The sequence below is a fragment of the Oncorhynchus clarkii genome, chromosome 2 (genome assembly GCF_045791955.1).
Source record: "Oncorhynchus clarkii lewisi isolate Uvic-CL-2024 chromosome 2, UVic_Ocla_1.0, whole genome shotgun sequence".
Classification (NCBI taxonomy): Eukaryota; Metazoa; Chordata; class Actinopteri; order Salmoniformes; family Salmonidae; genus Oncorhynchus; species Oncorhynchus clarkii.
In genome coordinates, this window is record NC_092148.1 from 78,220,373 (window position 1) to 78,238,276 (window position 17,904).

The 17,904-nt window shown below is 45.2% G+C and overlaps 1 protein-coding gene across 1 annotated transcript in view; it reads left to right on the forward strand.

The window, feature by feature from the left end:
- LOC139374195 (protein O-mannosyl-transferase TMTC2-like) overlaps positions 1-17,904 on the forward strand; it is a 167,790-nt gene that overhangs the window by 112,638 nt on the left and 37,248 nt on the right. The window contains exons 3-8 of the mRNA XM_071115216.1: positions 4,919-5,765; positions 7,992-8,106; positions 8,709-8,794; positions 11,495-11,679; positions 12,300-12,378; positions 15,411-15,532. Of these exons, the coding sequence (XP_070971317.1) occupies positions 4,919-5,765; positions 7,992-8,106; positions 8,709-8,794; positions 11,495-11,679; positions 12,300-12,378; positions 15,411-15,532 (1,434 nt within the window). The remainder of the gene's footprint in view (positions 1-4,918; positions 5,766-7,991; positions 8,107-8,708; positions 8,795-11,494; positions 11,680-12,299; positions 12,379-15,410; positions 15,533-17,904) is intronic.

Genomic DNA, 17,904 nt, shown 5'->3' on the forward strand with positions numbered 1-17,904 from the left:
TGTGGCACCCCCATAGAGACTGCCAGAGGTCCGGACAACAGGCCCCCCGATTTGACACACTGAACTCTATCTGAAGTAGTTAGTGAACCAGGCGAGGCATTCATTAGATAAACCAAGGCTGTTGAGTCTGCCGATAAGAATACGGTGGTTGACAGAGTCGAAAGCCTTGGCCAGGTCGATGAAGACGGCTGCACAGTACTGTCTTTTATCAATGGCGGTTATGACTTCGTTTAGGACCTAGAGCTTGGCTGAGGTGCACCCGTGACCAGCTCGTAAACCAGATTGCATAACGGAGAAGGTACGAAATGGTCGGTGATCTGTTTGTTAACTTGGCTTTCGAAGACTTTAGAAAGGCAGGGCAGGATGGATATGGGTCTGTAACTGTTTGGGTCTAGAGTGTCTCCCCCTTTGAAGAGGGGGATGACCGCGGCTGCTTTCCAATCTTTAGGAATCTCAGACGATACGAAAGAGAGGTTAAACAGACTAGTAATAGGGGTGGCAACAACGGCGGCGGATAATTTTAGGAAGAGCGGGTCCAGATTATCTAGCCCAGCTGATTTGTAGGGATCCAGATTTAGCAGCTCTTTCAGAACATAAGCTATCATGATTTGGGTGAAGGAGAAGCAGGGGGGGCTTGGGCCACTTGCTGCGGGGGTGCAGAGCTGTTAGCCGAGTTTGGGGTAGCCAGGTGGAAAGCATGGCCAGCCGTAGAGAAATGCTTCTTGAAATTCTCGATTATCGTGGATTTATCAGTGGTGACAGTGTTTCCTAGCCTCAGTGCAGTGGGCAGCTGGGAGGAGGTGCTCTTATTCTCCATGGACTTTACAGTGTCCCAAAACCTTTTGGAATTAGTGCTGCAGGATGCAATTTTCTGTTTGAAAAAGCTAGCCTTAGCTTTCCTAACTGACTGTGTATATTCGTTCCTGACTTCGATGAAAAAGTTGCATATCGCGGGGACAAGTCGATGCTAGTGTAGTACGCCACAAGATGTTTTTGTGCTGGTCAAGGGCAGTCAAGTCTGGAGTGAACCAAGGGCTATATCTGTTCTTAGTTCTACATTTTTTGAAAGGGGCATGCTTATTTAAGATGGTGAGGAAAGCACTTTTAAAGATCAACCAGGCATCCTCTACTGACGGGATGAGGCCAATATCCTCCCAGGATACCCGGGCCAGGTCGATTAGAAAGGTCTGCTCGCAGAAGTGTTTTAGGGAGGGTTCGACAGTGATGAGGGGTGGTTGTTTGACCGCTGACCCATAACAGACGCAGGCAATGAGGCAGTGATCACTGAGTTCCTGGTTGAAAACAGCAGAGGTGTATTTAGAGGGCAATTTGGTCAGGATGATATTTATGAGGGTGCCCATGTTTACGGATTTGGGGTTGTATCTGGTAGGTTCCTTGATCATTTGTGTGAGATTGAGGGCATCTAGTTTAGATTGTAGGACGGCCGGGGTGTTAAGCATATCCCAGTGTAGGTCACCTAACATTACGAACTCTGAAGATAGATGGGGGGCAATTAATTCACATATTGATTGCCCCCCACATGAGACTTTTGACAGTTGGTTTCGAATTAGCAAGAAACGTGGGATACTGGTGACCTATCTGTTGCCAAGCAACATATTAACCTCTAGAACGGTGGTGGATTGTCTTCCTTTGGAAATCATGTCCTGATTTGTCAAAAGTTTTGTTGTGGTTTTGATAGTGTTGCCCTTACACATTGTTTTAATAGGGATGACTCCCCTGAGCGAGGGAGTCTAAGGTAAAGGAATCTTGCTCTGGAGCTGTATGGTAGCATAGCCCACATCAACAGGCTTACTCGCAAAATTAGTACCACATGGCTGAATACATGTTTAATACATGTCTTTTCAATCTCTGGAACTGTCTCTATTTTCCCCCAGCATATGCGACTTGGCATAATCAACAGCATTTTCCAAGAAGCATTGTGAATAAATTTAGCTCCAACATACCGAAGGCCTATTTCAAGGCAATGACTAGGAAAGCATTGTTGCTGAACAATTTGTGCCTTCACTGAAGAATTGCTGAAACGCCTAAGATAGGAAGAGTCTCGGGCTGGCTCTGTCTTTCTCTTCAGTCATTATTTTCCTCTCAGCCTCTGTAGCCTGACACTGGGTACACAGTTAAACTACCAGGCCCTTTTGACATGAGGCCTACTCCATGGGGGCCTAGCCGGCCCACACAACCATACCAGGGGAAAAGGAAAGAGACTAAATGCCGGAATCCACCAAGATTTGATCACTGTCAATAGTCCTACATCTAATGATCCGATGATCATCTCGTAGCTACTCTGACACCACACCAGTTTATATTTGGTAGCGGAATCTCAACTCAATGTTTATTCAAAGAATTATGACGTCTTCAACATGTAGATTTGCAACATTTATTTCTGTAATTTACTAGATACAGTTAATAATAAATAAAGTCGCTATACTAACTACACATTTGGAATGAAGTGATGTTATGTTATAAAGCTACCAATCGGGTTATGGTTGATACGATATACTTTATAATCTATTTACATGGAAATTCATTTTGTGATGTCAGCATTCAAATACACAAACACAACATATTACATGCAGTATGAAAAACTGGAAAGTTAGTACACAAGTCACACATTTACATTTTCACATATTCAAAGTTTCTGCGGCCTACTGTCCGACCGTGTGTTTGGCCTGCATCTGTCCTATATCCCACTGTTCAGCAGTCTGGTGGCTGATGGAATGAAACTTGCCTTGTTCCTATTCTTACTGAACAGTGGGACCCTTAAACTCCTTCCGGGGGGGGCAGCAAGCTTGTGCGTGGGGTCTTCTATTATGCGCTTGGCCTTGTCCCTTGCCCATTTCTCATAGAAGCCCTGAAGCCCCCTGCACTGCAACCGGCAGAGCTAGGACCCCATGTTCACAGTCCGACTGAGGATACTCTTATTAGCCACTGTGATCTATTTGGCATGGAAAGATGGAAGAGGAGACATCAAATGGACTTAACAGGATTTTCAGCTGTACACTAGCCATGGCTTTTCATTTAATGGTAAAGAAGGGTTGTGTGTATATTACCAAAGGAAACTGTACAGCACATGGGGAATAAATACTCAATTATGTGTAAGCCTGTAATCTTGAGATCTGTAAGGAATGATATGAATTAAAGACAATTGCAATGATTTTGCCTTTTGGTGGGCCGTCATTGTAAATAAGAATTTGTTCTTAACTGAGTTGTCTAGGTAAATAAAGGTTAAATACATGAGATAAATAAAAACGTTGCAGGGCTTTTTGCTGGACAGTTAATCAAATGGCGATGTGGAAAATGTACATGGACCCTTTTATTATTTATTTATCTGAGTTGTTTTGTACTGGCTCGATGCGCTCTCACTAGACTACCCATACACTCACACATACTACACTGACACTCCAACACACACACACACACTACATACTGTACGCTCTCACACACACAAAACACACATGCATGTTGATGCCACACACACCCAAACTCACACATAGAAACACTGTCACACACCAAAAACGCTGCTGCTACTCTGTTTATTATTTATCCTGATTGCCTGATTATCCCGCTACCTACATGTACATGTACACACTGTACTACCTCAACTACCTCATACCCCTGCACATTGACTTGGTACTGGTGCTCCTTGTATGTATCCTGTTAATAGTTTTTTTTACTATTTCCTTTTTTTATTTTGCATATATTTGTCCATATTTTTAACTCTGCACTGTTGGGAATGGGCTCATAAGTAAGCATTTCATTGCAAAGTCTACAACTGTTGTATTCGGCGCATGTGACCAATAACATTTGATTTGAGTTGCTTTGTAATGTCCCTATCCTCTACATTGAATCTCTATGGGGAAATCAGTCAATTACTGCATTGCTCGGACATGAAATGCATGTACTGAATGCTAGCCTCATTGTTGTGTACTGTCCCAGTATGAGATCATCCTCCCTTGAATACAGAGCACCACTGCAGGGCACAAATGGATGTTGCCCTGCATGTATTAGCTGACAATATTTTGGAAGGGAAGCCATAAATATTTCTTAGCAGGAGTGTGACTTCCAAAATAAACCCCGTAAGAAAGACTGGTTGATCCTACAGCAGGAACAGTTCTATTGGGAACAATATAGGCCAGGTTTTTTTCTGCACTCCCACCAACGTGCACAAGTTTCAAACACTCAATACTTCATAATAATTTCCATGCAGGAGTTTCAGAAAGTGTTTAATATCGAGCCTGCATGATGATGAATAGGACTGTCTATTGGCCTGTATTCTGGTGTTTATTTAGTCATGTCTAAGGCCAGGTGCGTGAGGAGAAAGATAACACAGAATAAGGGAATGCTATGATGTAAGACCACATTTGCTCAGCAACAGTCAATGAATCCAGTATAGCCGTGATTATTTTGGCTTGAATCAAAGACAAAGTCACAGGGCATTTTTCCCCTTTCTTTTTTTGATTTGTTTGGTTTATAAGCCCCAGCAACAAAGGCATTCACGGTTAACTGATATCTTCCTGTTCACGGGTATTCAAAACCTCACATCACAGCCAAAACATAACAATAAAATCAATTGTAGTTGACTTTCCTTGCAATGCATTCTAAATCTGCAGTCTAACACTTGGCTGGACAAATAGTGCATGAACACAGCTTTTGTTCCAGACAACGTTACATAACAGACTCTTGCGTTTTTTTTCTTCTAAATTACATTCAATCTTATGCTCGATTTACCAACATGGCCTGGATCAAAGTCAAATGCCAAGAGTCAGAAAAATCACCAACCAACCAGAAAACTACTTTGGCCCTAGCGTCTCATAATATTTTTTCTTGCCTTTGCTGCTAGCTTTCCAGTCGATTGCCGTTCCTCCTAGTTTCAGCTCTGTTGTTGTTTTCTCTCTTCTAGAGGAGGAACGTCCACCTGCTGTTGAGTGTGTTGCTGTTGGCTGCCTGGGGGGCTGTTCTGCTGGCCTACCGCCTCTACTGGATGGGCAACAAACCGCCCAACTTCTCCAACTCAGACAATCCAGCGGGGGACTCCCCATCCCTCCTCACTCGGACTCTAACCTTCCTCTATCTGCCCGCCGTCAACATGTGGCTTCTCTTGTGCCCAAACACCCTGAGCTTTGATTGGTCCATGGACGCCCTGCCTCTGATCAGAAGCATCGCCGATTGGAGGAACCTTCATACTTTGGCCTTCTATGTGGGACTGCTCCTTCTGGCTTGGTTTGGGCTTCGCACCCGCCAGGTCAAGGGCAAGGAGACCAACGGAAAAGCCCATCATGTAACCAACGGGAACGGGAGGTCCCACACCAATGGACACAGCTGCCACCACCCCGATGTTCCCAACCACACAAACTCTGAAACAGAGCCTCAAACTGCTAGTGCACAGAACGGTACCAAAAAGCACTACGTCACCAGGACTCCACTGCCCACCACTGAAAACGTAGTGGTGTTCTCCTTGGGCCTATTGGCCATCCCTTTCCTCCCTGCCACCAACCTGTTCTTCTACGTGGGCTTTGTGATAGCAGAGAGGGTACTGTACATCCCCAGTATGGGCTTCTGTCTGCTGCTGGCGGTGGGGCTGAGGGCCCTGTACGTACGGCTGAGGTGGAGCTCCTCCAGGACTGTGGTGGTGTACTGTAGCGTTACCCTGGTCCTACTGTTTGGGGTTAAAACAGTGCTGAGGAACCAAGACTGGCAGAACGAGGAGATGCTCTACAAGTCGGGAATATACTTTAACCCTGCTAAAGGTAATACACAGACAGATCGACACATAGAGACACACTCACACACTCACACAACATCTCAGACTGTGACGTTTGCATAGCCTGAGTGTGCTTTAAAAGGTGTTCAACAGGCTAGTGTGTGTCATGTCAGATGAGCTTTCATGACTTCTGCACTGAATAATGTAGCTTAGAGCTGCCTGAAAAAGGTCCTACTTAGACAACCTTCTTCACTTTAACATTCTCACATAATATATTTACAGGTTGACTGTATGACCTAAAGTAGCATCGCGTTAAGTGATAGCTACTTCCTGGGATTGAACGAAAGTGTGATTTTCAAGATGTACCCTGAGATGTAATTCAAAAAGAAAAACTTAAGTCAGTTAAGAACAAATTCTTATTTACAATGACTGCCTACCCCGGACAATGCTTGGCCAATTGTGCGCCGCACTATGGGATTCCCAATCACGGCCAGTTGTGATACAGCCTGGAATCGAACCAGGGTCTGTAGTGACACCTCTTGCACTGAGATGCTGTGCCTTAGACTGCTGCACCACTCGGGAGCTCATGAGGAATCATGAGTGTTAAGCGCTACCTGTTAAATTGTTTACAGTATGTCTACTTCCAGACAGTTTATCCTCTCCAGGCAGTATATCATGGCTGAAGGACCTTTCAACACAAGGCCTCCATTGTAAACCTACTAAATCCCTCACTATGGGCAGACTACAGTTTCTCTCATTTTTACTTTTGCAGGGCATCTTCACTGACATCCCTGCTTGACTGGCAATGAGGGGAAACTAGAATACTTGAATATTCAAACATTCAAATTCAGGTTCATCCAAAGATAATACTGAATAACTGGTAGTGTACTAGTGTTATTCTTGAGATAGTGATCCCGGGCTAGGGACAGAGGTAACGGCAGGACATGTTGCAGCAGAGCTGGGACCAACACAGAGCAGAGCAGCAGCTACGTTCCTTCCCTGGCTCACTGTCCTCATACCATTTGTGAGTCTGAAATAGTGACACGCTCGTTAAGCATTGAGAATGAGTTCTGTGAGAAAACACAGTAAAAGAGACCTAACAAATACACAGTGGATGGTAACACCACTTAGAACATTTTCTGTTCTAGCATATTTATTTTAAAATGTTTAATATTGTGTTTACAATAAAGTTATTGTCTTTTTTTCTCTGCTTGTCTTTGCTAATATTGAATTTGAGACTTTTGGGATATCTGACTCAGACGCCTTAACTAATAAATAAAGCACAGCTCAAAGGAGCCTTTGGCATAAGTGAGCACTCGATACATTTGAATGAAATGCTACACAGGTAACCCGGTAACTACTATAAGCTCTATTTTACTTTCCCCTCCTATACAGCCATCAGGAGAACAAGAAGAAACCGTGCCTAAGGGGATGATTCTTCTCTGTCAGGCCTGTTCACAGTGCTCATACTGTTGCCCCAGTGTGCCCTGGCTTCAGCTGTACTGTATGTAGACACAGTTAAATAGTGTATAAGAGTATAAGCCCATATGTATACATGATGGATTCCAACTGCCCATACTAAGCTGTATGGATTTAGTTTCCAAGCTAAAATATTGAAGGGAAACACTATTCAGTCAATTTGGTTGTCAGGCTATGTGCATTTTCCTCTATATGTGAGTTAAAGCAGTAATCGATGTAGATGTATTTCCCAAGGAGAATAGAATATACAATTACCACTTGACAACTGAAAATTGCCTACCAGATTCATTCCTATAATTTTCACTATTATGACATTTCAAGACCCATTTACCTGTCAATTAATCTGAAATCCATTTTACAGGATTGTCATTAATCTACTATGGAGTGTCAGGGGGAGCCATTGTTTTCTTCCTTTTCTGTTAGGGAATAAATGGGCTCTTTGACACACTCACTCCCAGGTGCGCCATCAACTCTCTCTGTCCTCAGTCTCTAAGCCCAATAGTTCAGTAGCAGCAGACATACCCTCTGTTTTAGCCTGCACAATGTCTTCTGTGGAGGGTCAAAACCAGCCTGGTCCCAGATCAGTTTGTACTGTCTTACCAACTCTATACATAGCCTATGTTCATTGTTTGACTTGACATTTGATGTGACCAGGCAAGACAGTACAAATAGATCTGGGACCAGGCTCGATAACAAACCGTAAACCCAGGAAGTGATAGTGTGTCCAAAAGGGGCGGGCAGCCATGTTGGTTGACCCTGTTAACCTTAATTACTTTATTCCTCCCTCTATCAGCATGGGGCAACCTTGGGAATGTCCTGAAGAACCAGGGCAAGATGGCGGAGGCAGAGCAGGCATACAGGAATGCCCTCTACTACCGCAGGAACATGGCAGACATGCTGTATAACCTGTGAGTGGCTATAGACTCTGTATGCATACATGAGCAGGACTGTCTCTCCTTACACACACACACACACACACACACACACACACACACACACACACACACACACACACACACACACACACACACACACACACACACACACAGATGGGCTGGTCCATTTTTTGCCTCGAGGGGGAAGAAAGGGCCCGATGTGTTAGAAATACAGGGCCGATTTCTGGTCCCAGTCTGTCCCGGCACACACGACTGTCTAATGATCAGTGGTCTTCACAGAGAGGTAATGGTGCTTTGTATTCCCCTGAGTGCTGTTTCTGTGACAGTAGGTTATTAATCATGCTGTGTCAGCCTGAGGGGAGGACAACAGGAAGCACACAGTCAATACTCAACACTAGCCCCAAGGGCTTTAGATGTTACTCAACAGATCCATTTACAGAATTAGATTGTTTAGAACAGAACTAGAGATTTGGTAGCACTTCATTTTACAGTACTGTATTTACAAGGAAACTGTATTACATTTAGTTGTCTTATGTTGTGTTATTCAGTCTTAACAGACACACACTTCTGTTGAGATTTGTAGCCATGAGAGTCCCTAACTTTCTCTGTTACAGTGGTTTGCTGCTACAAGAAAACAACAAGTTCTCTGAGGCACTCCACTACTATAAACTGGCCATTGGAAGCAGGCCAACTCTGGCTTGTAAGTACCGCTCCTCTTTTTATTGACCATTTCAAACTCTTGTGTTTGCACAGCGCAGGTGTCCAGGCATCTGCCAATGGGGGAGGGAGGGCACAGACAAGCTTGCTCAATTACTGGATGAATGATTGAGTGTTCAAGGACCACTCATGTCAATAGATTCAATTATTACACAATTGTATTTATTATGAATCCCTCTCCCTCTCTCCCTTTCTCCCTCTCTCCTCTCCCCCTTTTCCCTCTCACCCTTTCTCCCTCTCTCCCTTTCTCCATCTCTCCCTTTCTCCCTCTCCCCCTTTTTCCCTCTCTCCTCTCCCCCTTTCTCCCTCTCCCCCTTTCTCCATCTCTCACTTTCTCCCTCTCTCCTCTCTCCCTCTCTCCCTTTCTCCCTCTCTCCCTTTCTCCCTCTCCCCCTTTCTCCCTTTCTCCCTCTCTCCTCTCCCCCTTTCTCCCTCTCTCCCTTTCTCCCTCTCCCCCTTTCTCCCTCTCTCACTTTCTCCATCTCTCCCCTTCTCCCCTCTCCCCCTTTCTCCCTCTCTCCCTTTCTCCCTCTCCCCCTTTCTCCCTCTCTCCCTTTCTCCATCTCTCCCTTTCTCCCTCTCTCCTCTCTCCCTCTCTCCCTTTCTCCCTCTCTCCTCTCCCCCTTTCTCCCTCCCCCCTTTCTCCCTCTCTCCATCTCTCCTGTTCTCCCTCTCCCCCTTTCTCCCTCTCTCCCTTTCTCCCTCTCCCCCTTTCTCCCTCTCTCCCTCTCTCCCGCTCCCCCTTTCTCCCTCTCTCCTCTCCCCCTTTCTCCCTCTCCCCCTTTCTCCATCCCTCCCTTTCTCCCTCTCCCCCTTTCTCCCTCTCTCCCTTTCTCCATCTCTCCCTTTCTCCCTTTCTCCCTCTCTCCTCTCTCCCTCTCTCCCTTTCTCCCTCTCTCCCTTTCTCCCTCTCCCCCTTTCTCCCTTTCTCCCTCTCTCCTCTCCCCCTTTCTCCCTCTCTCCCTTTCTCCCTCTCCCCCTTTCTCCCTCTCTCACTTTCTCCATCTCTCCCCTTCTCCCCTCTCCCCCTTTCTCCCTCTCTCCCTTTCTCCCTCTCCCCCTTTCTCCCTCTCTCCCTTTCTCCATCTCTCCCTTTCTCCCTCTCTCCTCTCTCCCTCTCTCCCTTTCTCCCTCTCTCCTCTCCCCCTTTCTCCCTCCCCCTTTCTCCCTATCTCCATCTCTCCTGTTCTCCCTCTCCCACCTTTCTCCCTCTCTCCCTTTCTCCCTCTCCCCCTTTCTCCATCTCTCCCTCTCCTCTCTCCCTCTCTCCCGCTCCCCCTTTCTCCCTCTCTCCTCTCCCCCTTTCTCCCTCTCCCCCTTTCTCCATCCCTCCCTTTCTCCCTCTCCCCTTTCTCCCTCTCTCCCTTTCTCCATCTCTCCCTTTCTCCCTTTCTCCCTTTCTCCCTCTATCTCTCCCTTTCTCCCTCTCTCCTCTCTCCCTGTCTCCCTTTCTCCCTCTCTCCCTTTCTCCCTCTCCCCTTTTCTCCATTTCTCCCTTTATCCCTCTCTCCCTTTATCCATCTCTCCTTTTCTCCCTCTCTCAATTTCTCCATCTCTCCCTTTCTCCCTCTCTCACTTTCTCCCTCTCTCCATTTCTCCATCTCTCACTTTCTCCCTCTCTCCATTTCTCCATCTCTCCCTTTCTCCCTCTCTCCATTTCTCCATCTCTCCCTTTCTCCCTCTCTCCATTTTTCCATCTCTCCCTTTCTCCCTCTTTCCATTTCTCCATCTCTCCATTTCTCCCTCTCTCCCCTTCTCTCCTCATCCCCTAATGGTGGTAGTTTTTTCTTGTGTCTTACCTTGAGGAAACTCTTTCAAACATGCTTCCTGCTAGCTCATTACTGTATCAGTAAGGTTCAGCTGTCACACTGCCTGGTGCTAAATTATTCCCCTATAGTTTTCTATATTGACCGATCACCGCCAAGCGGTGGAGTCCTTTCCTTTGTCTCCCAAAGTGTAATTCATAATTATGAATGTAATCAGATGATGATCACACTTTGAAGCTCTCGTTCATTATGCAATGATCCTATCTGTTACTGCCGATAACTAAATTAATGAGTTACCTAAAGCGGTGGTGGGGGGTATTGGAGGTGAAGGTATGAGAGTCAGTCAGATAATAAAAGTAATTTGTCAAGGTTGTACCATAATTCAATGTGTTTAGCTGGCAGCTGGTACAACGTGAATCTGTTCATGAACAATTCCAAAGTGGCAGCTTCATGATGATACTCTCATGATATCCAGTTCCATTCCTACTGTTCCCTCTTTCAGACACACATCCTTTATGGAAACTGTCTTCAGAAACACTCTAGCCAGAGGGATATATGCAATGTATTCCTACAAAATGATTGTTGATTAGACCAGTTCACTTTGGATGGATGAAAGACAGAGAGAACTGAGGATAGGGGCTAGGTCGAACTTTAGTCTAGCATACAGTTCATCTTGGCATGCCAATGTATACAGTATTGGTGGAGCCACCACCACCCCATACACTCCCTTCCACGAGTGTTGAATATGTATTGTTACCCCATGGATGCAGCAGCCAATTGATCATCAGTGGCTGGCCAATTTATTCAGAAAATCATTTTCATAATGACTAGTTTCAGCCCCATAGAGCCTAATTACTCTCTGGCTGCATGTTGATCACGTAATGGATCACCTATATGTCTCTCGTTCCCCCCTGCAGCTGCCTACTTGAACACCGGGATTGTCCTGATGAACCAGGGGCGACTGGACGAAGCCAAGAGGACCTTCCTAACCTGCGCCGAAATCCCTGACGAGAACCTGAAGGACCCCCACACACACAAGAGCTCTGTCACCAGCTGCCTGTACAACCTGGGAAAGCTGCTCCATGAGCAGGGGCACCAGGAGGTAGGATAGGGGAGCAGACAGGGGTGCACACACACACACACACACACACACACATACACAGGGGGACACACACCAAACGTATTCACAGGAACACACACACTAATCATATACAAGCAGGTCGAAAAGTGCATCCGTTCTGAGATTGTGGAAATTGTCAGGAGAAAAGCTCCACCACCCACTGACCTTCTACACTAGTATACCCACTAATTAACCTAACGTAGCAGGCGTAAAAGAAAACGCCTGAGTGGAGTTCCTGAATCTGGTTTTCAGCAGATGAGGAAGCTAGGTTGAATTAGTTGTATCCCTGAAAACCGGATGCATCCGGTTGTTGGCAACTCCGCTAAGCCTACCCACTAACAGAGCCTAAAGGGAATCACTGCCTTGGGCTTTAGCAAGAGAGAGGCTGTGTGACACTGCACTAGCTCTCTGACTGGCCATGTCATGGAGAGGATAGATCCTTTCTCCTCCACCAAGTCTTAACCACCTCTTAGTGACCTCTGATTCCATGCTTCCATTCAGCTTGTGAGGGCCCAGGCTGCAGTGGACAAATGACTTGTGGCCCTGGCATGTTTGGCTCTTCATGTCTAACGGATGGTTCCTTTTGTTTTATTCATTCATAGGAGGCCCTCTCTGTGTATAAAGAAGCAATACATAAAATGCCAAGACAATTTGCACCTCAGAGCCTCTATAACATGATGGGTAAGTGGCAATTATCTTTCTCTCAAACTAAACACACAAGCTTAGATTTTTTGCGAGGAGAAAAAGGAATGAAATAGAAGATTGGTAGATTGGAGGTGTGGGGGGTACATTTGTAATCATTGCGTCAGCTGTTGGTTGTCAGCTTGGGTCCATGCACTTCTGGCTGAGTTTGTTGAACTTTATTCCACCTGAAGGGGGTCACAGGATTGAGTTGCATTGATTGTGGCCAGGGTCTTGAGCTCGTCAGCTGAGCTATGCTTACAGTAAGCATTACACATTAGCCCGTTTTTGTGTAGCAGTGTAGACTCTGCTTAAGGCCGTTGGTTTTAGAGGTGCTCTGTTTTCATAACGTGTAAATCAGCATCAAAGTCGGGTGTGTGGCTCCAGCCCAACGCTCCCATCGAGGCCCCGATGTTGAGGTTTCCACAACGTGTTAACGATAATAACTACGCTCCTCGTGTTACAGTCATGTGAAAGCAGCTGCAGACTAAATTGCGACTTTTGATTTCAAAATGTAATAATTTTCAATTTCAAGTAACCCCTGATTCCACTAGCACTCTTGTCACTCAATGGGCCTGCTGACATGCCTTTGTCCTTCTCTGTGGCTCCCCCATGTTGTTCCTCTGTCTCTCTTTCACTCTTTTACTCACTCTTTCTCTCTTTCTGTCACTCTCTGTCTTCTCTCTCCCTCTCTTTTTTCTTTTTCTCTCTCTCTTTGCCTCTCTCCCTCTCTATATTTTCTCTTTGCCTCCCTCCCTCTCTATATTTTCTCTTTGCCTCCCTCCCTCTCTATATTTTCTCTTTGCCTCCCTCCCTCTCTATATTTTCTCTTTGCCTCCCCCCTCTCTATATTTTCTCTTTGCCTCCCCCCTCTCTATATTTTCTCTTTGCCTCCCTCCCTCTCTATATTTTCTCTTTGCCTCCCTCCCTCTCTGTATTTTCTCTTTGCCTCCCTCCCTCTCTATATTTTCTCTTTGCCTCCCCCCTCTCTATATTTTCTCTTTGCCTCCCTCCCTCTCTATATTTTCTCTTTGCCTCCCCCCTCTCTATATTTTCTCTTTGCCTCCCTCCCTCTCTATATTTTCTCTTTGCCTCCCTCCCTCTCTATATTTTCTCTTTGCCTCCCTCCCTCTCTATATTTTCTCTTTGCCTCCCTCCCTCTCTTGCTCTCACTCTTCATCTTGTTGAGTTCCAGCAACCCCCCTTAGTACAGTACATTCACCAGTGGAGTCAAATTCAGCTTGACGGAGGTGCTGAGAAATCATTAGCAAATCGCCTCCCTCAGTTTGAAAGCTGTAAGGGCATTAGCAGGGTGGATGTTGCGGCATGTTCCCATATTTCTTGCAGCTGATTTTTACATTACTCTGAGGAGCTCGTTTAAATGTTTGGTGCACCTGCTCCTATCTATTTACAGTCCAATTCACTTGGGTGCTGCCATTGTGTTTGTCATTCTCAAGAGGGGGAACTTTTGTCAGTGTACATGGCAGTCTGGGTCAAAGTTGGGTCTTTATCTGCCAAAACCCCCCTCCGCTCAAATGGGCAATGGAATGTTCCACTAGATGTGATTTTCAACTCCTTGGAAATTGTGTCGCTAAGTATTTTATGTCCATGTCTGTGCTTCCTCATAGACCTCCATCTGAATCTGATGGTAGACTAGAGAGGCACAAAGCCTGTTTCACCACACTCAGTCTTCTGCTGTTACTAGCTCTGCGTTACACCATGTCTGACAAATATGTAGATAAAGCTACTCATGTTGCCCTTATCATAATCATAACAGTCAATGTACAGTATTATATTAGCTGCTGGAAAGGAAATACATTCATTCTAGGCATTCTGTAACCCAACTAGGACATACAGTAAATGCTTCTGCTTTTGCAGAACAATTTGAAAGATATCTACTCCAACATAAAGCTGGCTTTCCTTGGATACTTTATATACTTGCTTACAAAAGACTGCAGTAACTCTGATCCTTATCATGAGCAAAAATGGAATTGGGGTCTTATATTTGATACCACTACATGCTTGAGTACCTTGTATTTAGAGGTATATTAAAAGGTCTATTACAGGCCATTGCTAATGAAGAACAGGGGGGACGTCTGTTGATCGTCTCAGAGGTCAGCAGGTCAACATTCATCACCAGCCACCTGTTGTTTCTCTCCTGTTTCTTATCAGTGGAAATGATTTGCCATAATCCCCCATTTATAATCTAGCTTCAATTAGCCCTCCTCTCAAAAACGAAAAAAAAATATAAGACCCCTGTTACAAGTTCATGTGAAACTTATTGCAGTCACGTCCCCTATCCCAGTATTATTCCTGTGATCATTACATTTAAAGCATTGTTTTGGTTTGTGTTTTCCCCAATTACCCGACTATGTCGCGAAATGCAGTTATAATACGTGTCAGGGGCAGGAGAGAGAAAGAAAGAGGGACTGTTTGTTCAGGTGGGGGTAAAGTCTTCAAGGCTGGAAGAGGTATCACTGTCTGAAGAATCAGGAAGGGTGTTTCTACACATGTCATCAGCAACATATCAGACAATCAGCTCAGGCCAGTCATATTAAAGGATTGAGTCAGGCCCATGTATGTTCTCCTACTCTGACTTTAGACTTACTTTAGACATCCCATAGAACTCCATCCAACTAACACATGGGGGATCTGAAAGTACACCTTAGTTCGATGACTATTTTTATAGGATTTTTGCTGAGCAGGTATAAGGAGTTTGTTATAGGATAGAGGATATTAATAAAACATATTGTGATCCGATCTAGGCTTTTAGTGGGACACTATTCAACTGATGCAGACCAATTCAAAAGCCGTCCTTTACTTTGTGATTTTGTTATGACCCTAGTCCTAGTAAAAGGTCCTTTAGCTAATAAAACACCCGTTTGGTATCGGGTTTCAAAGTGCACTGAAGTGATGGCAGGCCTTTCTGCATGACTACCCTAGCTGTCATTTGATTCCTTAGTAAGACAATGGGACGACGTGTGGTTCCTTAACCTCTGAACCTTGACCTGATGCCTCACTTCCCCTCACAGGAGAGGCCTACATGAGACTGAACAAGCTGACCGAGGCCGAGCACTGGTACAGAGAGTCCCTGAGAGCCAAGCCAGACCACATCCCAGCACACTTGACCTATGGCAAACTCCTGGCGCTCACGGTAACTTCTTCACCATCATCATCTTCCTCCTCCTCCTTCTCTTCTTGGCTTTCTTATTCTTATTCAGCTCTGCAAGTAGCCTGAGAGTGTGCATGCAGATCATCAATGGCCTATGTGTGCGTGTGTGTGTGGGGGGGCTGATCACATTGAGTTTCTCAAGGTGCCCCATCGTCCTGTGGGGATAGCTTCCTGATTCAAACTGATGTCACAGCTGCCCTGTGTGTTTTTAAAATCTGTTACCAAATCCCGGGAGTGATTCTATACAACTGCCTAAACCGGCTCTCCATATTGACCCCTTATCAGTTTCACTAATACAGGTTGCAAATGGCTCCAGCTAACTAACCAGCCCCTGCAACACATCAGCCCTGAGGGACTGATCTGATGTGGATCCTCCTCTAACTCCGGACCCTACTGCCTTCTGGGCCTCCAGGGCCTTCCGACTACTCAGATGCTATTCACCAAGGTCACGTAGTTGACCTGGGTTGGACTAAGAGGAGAACGGCTGGTTTGTGTGCTAGGGGTAATTCACTCCACAGGGTCCCAGACAAAGACAAAGAGCACATTTATCTTTGTCAATCACTCGTTTACCTTTCTAGAGAATAATGGCTGTAGATGAACATGATCTTTCTCCATATTGACCACCTTGCCAGATGTATTTCCCTGTCTGTAGTAAGTGAGTGGTGGTAAGTTTAACAAACAACTTAGCAGGCATTTAAGGGAAAAGCTGACATGAACTGGTCTCTTATCAAGAGCCATTAGATACAATCTCTGAAACGTAGATTTGTCTCATCATACACCAGGGGAACAACAACATACAATAGAAGAAGAAAAACTTCCCTTGAGTGAGCAGTCAAGGGAAAACACACTGTTGTTTTAGTAAAGAAAGGGATATTGATTTAGAGGAACATTCCGAGCTCATGCCTGTATTCCTCTCGATCATTTTTTTTTTTTTTTTTTTTTTTTTTTTTTTTACCTTTATTTAGCCAGGCAAGTCAGTTAAGAACAAATTCTTATTTTCAATGACGGCCTGGGAACAGTGGGTTAACTGCCTGTTCAGGGGCAGAACGACAGATTTGTACCTTGTCAGCTCGGTGGTTTGAACTCGCAACCTTCCGGTTACTAGTCCAACGCTCTAACCACTAGGCTACCCTGCCGCCCCATCATCCCTGGAACACAAGTGACGTCATCAGAGTGTGCGGCTCAACACTATGCAGGAAACACTTGTTTTGTTATTTTTGACTAAAACATAACCAATATTTATTAAATATAAATACCGAACTTGTTTTTGCATGTATTCCATGACGCGGTTAGCTTTTAACAGCTGGGACCTCTATTTCTTGTCCCGGAATCCCTGTTAACAGACAGCCTGCTTAACAGAGCCGCTAAGCTGCTAGCCATCAAGCTAATGAAGTTAGTCCCAGATGAGTTTTGCAATTGGAAATAAATGAACGGTTCCAGCGCTGTAGATACAGATACAAACAACGAGTAGTTTCGCCGTCCTGGAGCCTGATCTTCCTACACTTTCGTCGCTGGGGGTACCTGTGTCTGCGGCCGGAGTGCCTACTACTACGATTTCGAAGTCGACGTTGGCAACCTTCCGTCCCTGCTCTGGATTGATCGGAGATTCTCCATTTGTCGGAGGCCTGCACCAGTCCCGGGAGCAATGGGCTCAAGTTATCATGCCTCTCGCCCGTCCAGAAAGGGTTCTCTAAATCCTGTGAATGAAACGTGAGAGTGGACAGATTTCCTCGTCCTTCTCGCCAGCCATGATTTTGGGCAGCTCCATGGTTAGAAATATGACTGTTCCTGGTGCAAAAACAATGTCCTATCCCGGAGCTCGAGTAAATGACATTACTAAACTGCTCCCGAATGTACTACGTCAGGACATGGAAATCGATTCTATCATAGTCCATGTGGGTTTTAATGACACTATGAAGGGCAGTTGAAACTGGATTTTAGAGCTGACTAACTCCCTGCTAGACACTAATAAAAGACCCATCAAATCTGGCCCTGTGCCCTCTCTGAATTGTGGCATTGAGCGCTTTAGCAGGATTCTTTCTCTTCACAACTGGCTAAGTGATTATTGCAGCTCAATGGGTGTAACTTTCGTTGACAATTTCAATACCTTTTGGAAACAAAACACATTTTATAAGGAGGATGAGATCCACCCAAATAATTTGGGTTCCTGGATCCTTTCACAGTATTATAAAGCTGCATTGAGACAATGGCTTGTCAATGACCCAAGCCCAGCTCAGTTAAGCTCTACCATTGTGACACTGAGTTGTCATAATGCTTCAGCAAATGTTCATTATACCAGGGGCGTCGGTAGACACAATATAAGTAACCTAATTTATGCTCCTCCAGCTAACCTC